Raw genomic sequence first — 11,236 nt, forward strand, 5'->3', positions numbered from 1 at the left:
AGGTCACGTCCTACAAATATTCTCTAAGACAAAAATAAATGACGCACCACGAAGGGAGTACCCGAATGGGGTACGCGTACAGACAAACAAATGACTACAGTTTCGGAAAAGTCTGATAATTTCTTCAAGATAAAGAGCTCCATCAATTTCCTCCGCTCGGGGATTGGGTGTTGTGTTGCTTCATTATCAGTTCACCCTCATCGGCACCGAGATGGCCGAGGCGGCTGCGACTAAAAAGCCTCGCATCAGGAGACTCGGCTTCCCGCAGGTGGGGCCCCAGCAGCAGCCACAGTTGTTATTATTCTCTACACAACGGCAACGATCGCCTACAAGCACTATTACTGCTGATTGTGTCCGATATATCGTTTAGAGGTCCAGTTAAGCTTCTTTGGGGCAGTATTTGCCATTCGAGGGTTGAGTTGGGATTCGGGAGGACAACGGTTCGAGCACGCGACCGGCCAACCAGATTTAGGTTTTCCGTGATTTCCGTAAATTTGGGTATTTTTTACCTTGAGCATTGTTTGCGTCAGGAAAGACGGACTGAAGATCTCAAACAAACCAACCGTAAAGAGAAATAAAAACGTCAGGGGAAATGTCTGAATTATATTCTGAAATCTACTCTACAGTTTCTGAAAAATAGCAGCTACGAATAAAATAATGCTACGAATAATATAATAAGGAATAAAAACTTTTGCCAATGTCACTGTAATCTTTTCAGAGGTAGCAAATGACTTGGGAGAACAGTTGATTGGAATGAATTGTGTCTTGAAAAGTTGTTGTAAGATGTATATGAACAAAAGTAAAATAAGAGTAATGGACTGTAGCAGAATTAAATCAGGCAAAGCTAAAGGAAATGAGGCATTAAAATTAATAGATCAGTTTTGCTATTTGGCCGAAGTAGAGAAAATGTAAAATGTGGACTGGCTATAGCACGAATAGAATTTTTGAAAAAGAGATGTTTGTTAACATCCGGTATAAATTTCAGAGTTAAGAAGACTTTTATGAAGATACATTCTAAGAAAAAAAAAAACGCATCACGAAGGAGTTATGCAAACTGGTCACAAATTGATATTCATACAGGCATCGACGGAAAATGCAAAACTGTGAACCTGGACAGCCAACGGACGAAAGCGTGACGCAGCAATGCGTGACGCAGCAGCCCAATTTGACCGTGTGTCTGGCGGGATAGTGAGCGGAGGACGTGTCCGTACCGGAGTACAAAGCCCTCGCCAATTCCATTCCGCACTTTCAGTTATATAGTAACTGCCTCGCACAAAGACGCGTGAACAACATACACAGATGTCAGCATTTGAGAGAGGAGTGTAGTTGGCCTCAAAGAATCCGTTTGCAATGATTGGCCAGTAGATGGAAATTTGCATAGGAGCGATGCCAGTATTCGGCGATGTTCCCCGGAATGTGTGAACTACGGCCGATGAGGGCGTCAAGAGGGGAGCGGCCGACCTGGACAGAGGGTAGAACACGAGAGCTGAGGCGGCCCCGGCCTCGCATTCATCGCTCCGACGTCCGACTGGTGCTTCACTGAACACGGGGACCGTTAACAGGAGGCTCACAGAGACGGGGCTGAGCCCGTCGGCTCCTTTTGCTCCAACTGCCACTGACCTCTGCACCGACAAGTCTGGCCACACTCGGCCTGGAGTCACATTCACTCGAGTACAACTGTCTTCGGCGACGAGTCCTCATTCCAAGCTCACTTTGTTGCCCTTCGTGGCAAGCCATCGTGGGCTTATATTTCAGGAAGATAACGCCCGCCCATAGACGTCGAGAGTTTCTGCTACCTGTCTTCGCACTTGTCAAACTCTACCTTGGCCACCAAACTCGCTGGATTTCTGCCCAATTGAGAACGTCTGGAGCATTATGGACAGGGCCCTCCAGCCAGCTCGGTCTTTTGACGATCCAACGTCCGAGTTGGACAGAATCTGGCACTACGTCTCTCAACAGCTCTGTCAATGAAGAGCGAGCCAAATAACTGCTCGAATGTGGGCCAGAGGAGGTCCGACGCATTATTGATTTGCTCAATTTTTGAAGATGTTTGCCGGCCGGTGTGGCCGAGCGGTTCTAGGCGCTTCAGTCTGGAACCGCGCGTCTGCTACGGTCGCAGGTTCGAATGCTGCCTCGGGCATGGATGTGTGTGATGTTTAGGTTAGTTACGTTTAAGTAGTTCTAAGTTCTAGAGGACTGATGACCTCTGATGTTAAGCCCCACAGTCCTGAGAGCCATTTTTTGAACATCTTTCCCTCGAATATTCATCAATTTTTTTTGTCTGTGTATGTCCATCACATGTATCGATTTCCGCCCCATTCGGATAATTCCTTAGTGTTGCGTTGCTTTTTATTATTTTTTTAGTGTATTTGTGTGGAGTGTACCCTTGACCAGAAGTGAAATGTGTACGATAAGTAGTTTACACAAATGGAAATACAAGCTGTTGAAATATGACTCTACGAAAAGAAAAAATTAAATTTGTAGATCAAGTAACTAATGCTGACGTCCTGAATGGAAATGGGAAAAAATTATGGCATAACTCGATTAAAAGAAGGGGTCAATTGATAGGACACATCGCGAGGCATCGAGGAATCGTAAGTTTGTAATAAAGGGAAGTGTGTGTGGTGTACGTGTGTGTGTGTGTGCCGGGGAGGGTTGCAGGGCGGGGGGGGGGGGGGGGGGGGGGTAAAAATAATAGAGGGAGACATTTGCTTGAATACAAGATGAATACAAGAATAACGTTGAAATGCGTGTGGGTTGCTCGGTGGCAGTGGTTTTGCAGAGATACAGAGCTTGCGCAGCATGGGCTGGCATGGAGAGCCGCATCAAACCAGTCTTCGGGCCGACGACCACAGAAACATTCCGCGTGCTTGCCTCTGTAATGATATGTGATCTTATCTGAACACAGAACTCTTATGGTACTTATTCATTATTTTTTTGCGTCTTCTTTTTTTTGGGGGGGGGGGGGGAGGGTGTCGACGTAACGATTCGTCGGCAGCGAGGCAGCCGAGCACAAAGAAGGACCGACTGAGCAGCGACGAGGTAGTGACTGGACGGCGGTCCGGACTCGGCTGGAGAGCCACTCTACCGCGTGCCTCGAAGCGACTGGGACCAGGACAACCGCGGAAGGCGTTTACAGGGTGACTATACACTGCCTGACAGTTTCTAACGAACAACTGAAAGTTGCTAAGGAAGAAATTCTGTCAACTGCTACGAAACGGCCAGCACTGGTACGGAAAACGCGACGAATGATACTAAAATGAAATGCAGAGGGCGGGGCGTGTTAACTGCAGCGAAGCACGCAGCGTGCACAGTGGCCGAACACCGCTGCGTATCTTCGCGCGAGGTACTGTCACAGCACATCTGTAATGGAGGGAAATTATTCTGGATCTTGTCCACTTAGGCACCCCCTACGTCTCGACTTTCTGTTTATGGACGACAGTGGCAGCCCACACTGAACGCTGAAGTGTCGCACACACTGGAAAACAAAGATACTGACCGTATGCAATGGCCTGTGCACTCACCGAACTTAAACGCTATAGACCATCCTCGGGATGCTCTCGAAAGAAGTGTTTCTCAACGTAGACCCACTCCCCCAACCGTGCAAGAACTGAAAAACGGCTTCAGAGAGGGGTGGGAAAATATCACTCGAGGACTCCCAACACTTTGATAGCCAATCTCAATTACAGGTCTTAAATGTGCGTTATTGCCTGAGGAGCGCGTGTTCCCTACTCAGAGTCCGATATCGACCTTTATGTTAGAAGTCTGACCGGTCTCAGACATGAACGTTATTTATGTCTTCTATCCTGCTTACCCATGTGCTGTACTGACTTACGTTATAAACACACCACTCCAGCTCTGTTACGTGTCTACTGTGTTTCATTACCTGTCATAATTCCTGTCCAAGAACGTCACAGTTTCTTAGCACATGACAAGCAGCGTAACGAGACATTCGCTACTTGAGCCAGTGCACACAGTAAACTACGCTACTGGCCATTAAAATTGCTACACCAAGAAGAAATGCAGACGATAAACGGGTAATCATTGGACAAATATATTTTACTACAGCCGACATGTGATTACATTTTCACGCAATTTGGGTGCATAGATCCTCAGAAATCAGTACCCAGAACAACCACGCCTCGCCGTAATAACGGCCTTGATACGCCTGGGCATTGAGTCAAACAAAATTTGGATGGCGTGTACAGATACAGCTGCCCGTGCAGCTTCAACACGATACCAATGTTCGTCAAGAGCAGTGACTGGCGTATTGTGACGAGCCAGTTGCTCGGCCACCATTGACCAGACGTTTTCAATTGGTGAGAGATTTGGAGAATGTACTGGCCAGGGCAGCAGTCGACCATTCTCTGTATCTAGAAAGGCCCGTACAGGACCTGGAACATGCGGTCGCGCATTATCCTGCTGAAATGTAGCGTTTCGCAGGGACTGAATGAAAGGTAGAGCCACGGGTCGTTACACATCTGCAATGTAATGTCCACTGTTCAGAGTGCCGTCAATGCGAACGAGACGTGACCGAGACGTGTAGCCAATGGCACCCCATACCATCACGCCGGGTGATAAGCCAGTATGGCGATGACGAATACACGCTTTCAATGTGCGTTCACCGCGATGTCGCCAAACACGGATGCGACCATCGTGATGCTGTAAACAGAACCTGGATTCATCCGAAAAAGTGACGTTTTGCCATTCGTGCACCCAGGTTCGTCGTTGAGTACACCATCGCAGGCGTTCCTGTCTGTGATGCAGCGTCAAAGGAAACCGCAGCCACGGTCTCCGAGCTGATAGTCCATGCTGCTGCAAACGTCGTCGAACTGTTCGTGCAGATGGTTGTTGTCTTGCAAACGTCGCCATCTGTTGACTCAGGGATATAGACGTGGCTGCACGATCCGTTACAGCCATGTAGATAAGAAGCCTGTCATTTCGACTGCTAGTGATACGAGGCTGTTGGGATCCAGCACGGCGTTCCGTGTTACCCTCCTGAACCCACCGATTCCATATTCTGCTAACAGTCATTGGATCTCGACCAACGCGAGCAGCAATGTCGCGATACCATGAACTGCAATGGCGATAGGCTACAATCCGACCTTTCTCAAAGTCGGAAACGTGATGGTACGCATTTCTCCTCCTTGCAGGAGGCATCAGAACAACGTTTCACCAGTCAACGCCGGTCAACTGCTGTTTGTGTATGAGAAATCGGTTGAAACTTTACGCGTGCCAGCACGTTGTAGGTATCGCCACCGGTGCCAGGCTTGTGTGAATGCGCTGAAAAGCTAATCACTTGCATATCACAGCATCTTCCTGTCGGTTAAGTTTCGCGTCTGTTGCACCTCACTTTCGCGGTGTAGCAATTTTAATGGCCAGTAGCGTATTTACCGTGCGGGTAGCCAACTTGATAGGAATCAGGTTGAAACTGTGCGCTACAGGATTTGCGCTGTTAGCCTCGACTCGCCGTTAGGCGCCGCTGCTGCTTCGGCGACGCAGGGCTGGGACGCGAGCACCGGTGCGCCTTACAGCTGCGGACGGTCAGGTCGGATCTGGGCGAGGTGGGCAGGGCCTCACTCTTAAAGCTGTTTCATCAGAACAATTGTAACAGAGCTGCTGTTCTTCTCGATTATCGGCTCATTAAAGAAATACAGACAAATCCTCTTTCCTCATCGGGGTTGAAGAAAATTATTCGGGAGTTCTAACTGGCGATTTTGGATTTGCTCTTGGGGTAGGCTGGCGACTAGTTGCGCTACAGATTATTCAGGAGGAGAATGATGGGCATGTCACGGCTGTTGAACATTCCGTGGTCCAGCAGTAGAGCAAAAGTTTCATTGTCCCACGATGACCCGTTTGCCATGGGGCCGCTCTCAAATAGCGAAAGTTGAAATTATAACCACCCTGTATAGAGGGTGAACATTAATAAAACCGACAAGCTGCAGGGACATATTCTCGACTGGGAATGGGAAAAAAGGGTGCAATGAACATGCGTCCGGAAATGGGTGCGTACAACGACATCAAGCCGTCCCGTAACACAGTACAGCGCCACCCCGCACCCGTGCCGTAACAGTTGTTCAAAGTGGCCTCCGTGGTAGAAATGGGTCGAACTGGTTCATTCCCGTGAACTACTTCATTCATTTCACTCTTTGCGGTGAAGCGTGCAGATGAAGTAGTTCATGCATTAAAAGCCTGGCGAAGTTGCGCAGTTCACCGCTCAGCCGCGGCTACACTCGCTTCGCCTCGTTCGTACAATAAAGCTTCGTAATACTTCATAACTTTACCAACAGATGGCCGAACTATGCAGTAACGTGAACGCAACGTTTTACGTTCTTACAGCGTCTGGGTTAAATAGAGTATGGTCGAAGGGGACAAAGAAAAGATAAACACAGAAGCCTGTCACATATAAAGAAGATATTACATTTAATCTTGCTCGACATTTTCTCATGAAGTGCCCAAAAAAGTCTTTGTCTGCCAAATGAAACGTTATTTGTTGTATTCATGACCAGGGATACCAACGAAATGCAGTCCAGTTTTATGTTCCTTTTAAAATTTAATCCAAAATAGAATGAGTATGAAACTTCCTGGCAGATTAAAACTGTGTGCCCGACCGAGACTCGAACTCGGGACCTTTACCTTTATCGGGCAAGTGCCCTACCATATTTTTTTAATCTCGTTTTTTTTTGTATCTGATCGGGGAGGACGTCGTAAGACACCCTTTTAAGTTCGTTGTTGATCTATTAACTCAGTTTTTTTTTTTTTATTACAGAGGGCAGCTTACCCTCTGACCGGACACGCTGAGCTACCGTGCCGGCACCATCTGAGCTACCGAAGCACGACTCACGCCCGGTACTCACAGATTTACTTCTGCCAGTATCTCGTCTCCTTCCTTCCAAACTTAACAGAGTGAAAATCTCATTCTGGAAACATTCCCCAGGCTGTGGCTAAGCCATGTCTCCGCTATATCCTTTCTTTCAGGAGTGCTAGTTCTGCAAGGTACGCAGAAGACCTTCTGTCAAGTTTGGAAGGTAGGAGACGAGATGCTGGCAGAAGTAAAGCTGTGAGTAGCGGCCGTGAGTCGTGCTTCGGTAGCTCAGATGGTAGAGCACTTGCCCGAGAAAGGCAAAGGTCCCGAGTTCGAGTCTCGGTGGGGCACACAGTTTTAATCTGCCAGGAAGTTTCATATCAGCGCACACTCCGCTGCAGAGTGAAAATCTCATTCTAGAATGAGTATGTTTACCGCTGTCACAAAGTCTATATACCTACGTTTAGTAATTATTCAGACGTTTTCCGGTAGATTTTTTTTTCTTTGAGAATAATAACCCTCCAGATTCAAAACGTAAACTGTCATTGGTACGATTTCAGGTAAAATCCCTCTTTCAGTGTTATTAACAAACCTTCTATTTTCATGTTGGCTGTGCGTGCTCACACAGCCAGCCTCTTCGTTTGTATCTTTAATATTGATCTGTTTGCAAGCGCTGTCAACGGTAGGATCCGTAGACGCGAAGTATAACTGCACAAATAGTCACGGGTAATGACGTGAGCACTGCAGGAAGCAGCTGGCGCTGCCTTCCCCTCGCCCGTCACCCCCCATCCCCTCCTAAACCTATCGTTACCCACAAACACCACGCGATTCGTCGACTGGTAGTAGAGGGAGTTTGAAGTACCAGTTCCTTGAAATTGAGAGGTTATTTCAGACTTGACTGGAGTGAAGCGTTCATTTGAACGACTCATTCACGAGCTCCCCATCACTACTCCGTGGAACTGCAGGTGAGAGGGGTAGCAGCGGCTGTCGTGCAGGGCACACGTTGTCCTACTTTGGCTTACACCGTGTCGGCGAACCATTTGGCTGCAGCTTGTGCTGGGATTCCTCTCAGTATCCTGTAGAACCCGGTCCTCCACATCTGGTGTGCACAAGGTCCACCGCCCACCGGCACGTGCGCCTGTCTGAAGGGGCCCACGATCACACAAACGCCGAAAAGGGCTCCAAGTGTTGTGTAATGTGTTGGTGTCTGTGAGGGTACTTGTTTTGGTGCAGCCGTGCTCCCTCTCGCCCGTTACATAAACACCGTGTTGGCTTGTTCCCGAAACGAATACCGGACCATCTGCTGCTTACAGTTCTCTGCGTCGACCACACTGCCTGCAACGCACGGCGCGACACTTGTCAGCGCCATCACTGTGCCAACGGAGCCTTTCCACACACACGTTCAAAGGAGCCTTTTCCCTTCATTTCTAGTCAGGAATTCGTTCCTGCAGTTGCAAATTAATCACCGCAGTATGCATTAGCGTGAACGGTTCGTATCTTCATTTCGTCTGTGATTAGCTAACCACAGGTATCTTACTTTATTCTTCAGTTTATTATTTGGTGACCAGAGATTAGTGGGCTCTGGGATTAGAAATTAAGAGGCTACGAGAAAGTGCGACATCTCTTACCTATCATCTCACAGGGCGTGACATTACATTGCTTTCGGTGACAGTTTGACATCTATTTGATACAACCCCACTTTTTAAGTAACGGGAAACTGTAGTGTAACGACGCATATGGCTCAATGATTTTTGTTTGAAATATAACCATGTGCAGACTTCGTCACCTACGTCGTTTACAAAACACTTCAAAAAACTATCTAAATTCTTTTAAAGTTCTCTATAAAATATTCTTGAACGAAACTGTAATTAAAACACCTTCAGTTGAGTCGTATGTGCAAAATTACGTAAATCAGTCCAACTGGTTTGCGCAAACTTTTGAAATTTACATGTCGTTTGTTTCTTCTTGGAAGTTATCTCATTTTCGCCATATTAAAATCAGACTGTAAAACCTTTAAGATTGAAAATTCGAAATCAAACTCTTCTGAAAATTAATGTCTTGGAAAAATTCAGTAATAATTCTTCCTCAATATAACTCTTCATAGATAATTCTCGAACACGTATTTAAGCTTTAGAGCATACACTGTTTTATTGTCTTCGTATATGCTCCATACAGATGTGAAGATTAGACTCGAAAAAACGGAACTGAGCCAACCGGAGTGTCCGAGCGGTTCTAGGCGCTTCAGCCTGGAACCGCGCGACCTTACAGTCGCAGGTTCGAATCCTGCCTCGCGCATGGATGTCTGTGATGTCCTTAGGTTAGTTAGGTTTAAGTAGTTCTAAGTTCTAGGGGACTGATGACCTCAGAAGTTAAGTCCTATAGCTCTCAGAGCCAGTTGAACCAAAACAGAACTGAACGAAATACAACATGAACTAAACACTGTGACGTCATTACAATGGAAAATTACAATTTTTTTTATTTACTTGACTGTTGGAGGTTCGACGCAACAACCCGGACACAGGACCTGCTGCTCTTTGGCCGTTGACCCGCGACGTCTAGTGGCCTGCAATTTTCTTTTTGGTTCCGGCAGTGAAGATGTTGATGCTGTTTCGGCGAGTTGCGGTGCTCTCTCCAAACTTGAAACATATGAAACAAAAATACAAAACTTTAAATATTTTGCAAACATAACAAAATATTACAAATACATAAACAAAACACTAAATTGAACTTATATTTGCCTGCAAACTGAGCCGATCCTTGTGGTTTGGTGACGCTTTAATTTCGCGCCCCATCACAAAACACGCAAGTACTGAACTGCAGCATTTCACTGAACGACGTTGGGCGCTGTACACAGATGACTCCAAAACGCACGAGAGAATGTGATACGCTTTCTACAGCCCCTCTAACGGCACCTATCAAATTAGTATACTTCCTCTTGAAACCTCCATCTATACAGCGGAGCTACTGGCCATACGAGAAGCCATTATTATCTAATGCAGACATTTAAGATCCCATTAATACTCACTGACTCCGAAAGCTTTATGGAGAGATTACGAAACAAAACTCGACAAGCATGCTAACAGATTGATTTGGGAGATACTGGAGACCATCGCAGAATCGGGAAAAAATGACACATACATCCACTTCCTGTAAATAAAAGGACATCTCGGAATTTTATATAACAAAATAGACGACCACCCAGCAAAGAGTAGCAGTACCGAAGGGCATTTGCCTCCAACACCAACAACATCAAAACTACGACCACGAAAGCTGGTCACCATGACGGCAACCGTAAATGGTACGTATCACAACATAAGCCAGACGCCTAGCGCCCTAATAATGTGGACGTCTTTCCTCGACTGTGCTTCACTATGTCATGTGACATCCGTCACCGGCATGAGGTTAGATCTCGGATGTTACTCCGCACATTTAAATAGTACAAAAATTCTAGCATCTGGCCTTTGTGATCGGCATCAAACCGACATGGAAGATCTACTTATAAATATGTACTACTCCTGATATTTAATATGCATATTGCACCAAAAATGCGCGGTTTTGATACATCATCGTTGTGCGGTAGATCTGAAAAGGTACATTTTCGTAAAAAACAAGTTATAACACTAAAAACATCAAATATTGGAAGCTGTTACCTAGCCATACTCAGTTTCCTGTTATTTTATTGTGACTGATCGTAGCTGAAACGATTCGTTTTGGAAAGATCCTCAGTTTACTCAATCCTCAAGAGCTCCTATTCGTACCACGTACTCCACTGAGACAGAAAACCCACCAAATACAATGCTCAACACTATACAGTACGGTGGTTCCTGTGTTCTAGTGGTCGCGCTCTGCTGGCCAAGTTCCTCTCCACTAGGCAAATATCAAGTACGCCAGCTTCTTTATTCCACGCCCCGCACCGTAGCGGAGAGGGCGGTTCCACGGTGTGACGTCAGCAGCGCCTCGTCGAGGCCCACGAGAAACACAGGCCGTAGCGCTGACGTCACAGCACGTGACAGAGCAGGTCTCACGAGGGCCAGCAGCCGTCTCCGGCGGGGAGCATGGAACTGCTTCAGACTGGTTTAGTAATTCTTTACTGCATGTATAAATGCATGCAAGTTCTTGACATCACACGACAAAACAAGACGTTTAATGGTTATTGAATAACATATTGACTCTCTGTGGGCCTCGCAGGGAGCTGAGCTGTCGCTAAGTGTGGCGGACAAGCCGATTAGTGTAACACCACAGATTCGTTGCAGGGCCCGTACCTCTCGTTGTTGGCCCCGCACCTCACGACAGCTTTTGTGTGGCACGGAAAAGATGAGGTATCCACCCACAAAAATCTCACCACGTACCAAGTTAGATAAAGCATTTAATAGCCAAACTGAAATTATATGTGCTTCACAACTTCTACTCTGTAGAAGAATTTCTGAACGT

At 46.7% G+C, this 11,236-nt stretch overlaps 1 protein-coding gene across 1 annotated transcript in view; it reads right to left on the reverse strand.

The window, feature by feature from the left end:
* LOC126292123 (uncharacterized) overlaps positions 1-10,521 on the reverse strand; it is a 49,567-nt gene extending 39,046 nt beyond the window's left edge. Inside the window, exons 1-2 of the mRNA XM_049985954.1 lie at positions 10,456-10,521; positions 9,289-9,441 (exon numbers count right to left, since the gene is read on the reverse strand). Of these exons, the coding sequence (XP_049841911.1) occupies positions 9,289-9,441; positions 10,456-10,463 (161 nt within the window). The 5' untranslated portion in view covers positions 10,464-10,521. The remainder of the gene's footprint in view (positions 1-9,288; positions 9,442-10,455) is intronic.
* Between the last annotated feature and the right edge of the window lie 715 nt (positions 10,522-11,236).

The sequence above is a fragment of the Schistocerca gregaria genome, chromosome 9 (genome assembly GCF_023897955.1).
Source record: "Schistocerca gregaria isolate iqSchGreg1 chromosome 9, iqSchGreg1.2, whole genome shotgun sequence".
NCBI lineage: Eukaryota > Metazoa > Arthropoda > Insecta > Orthoptera > Acrididae > Schistocerca > Schistocerca gregaria.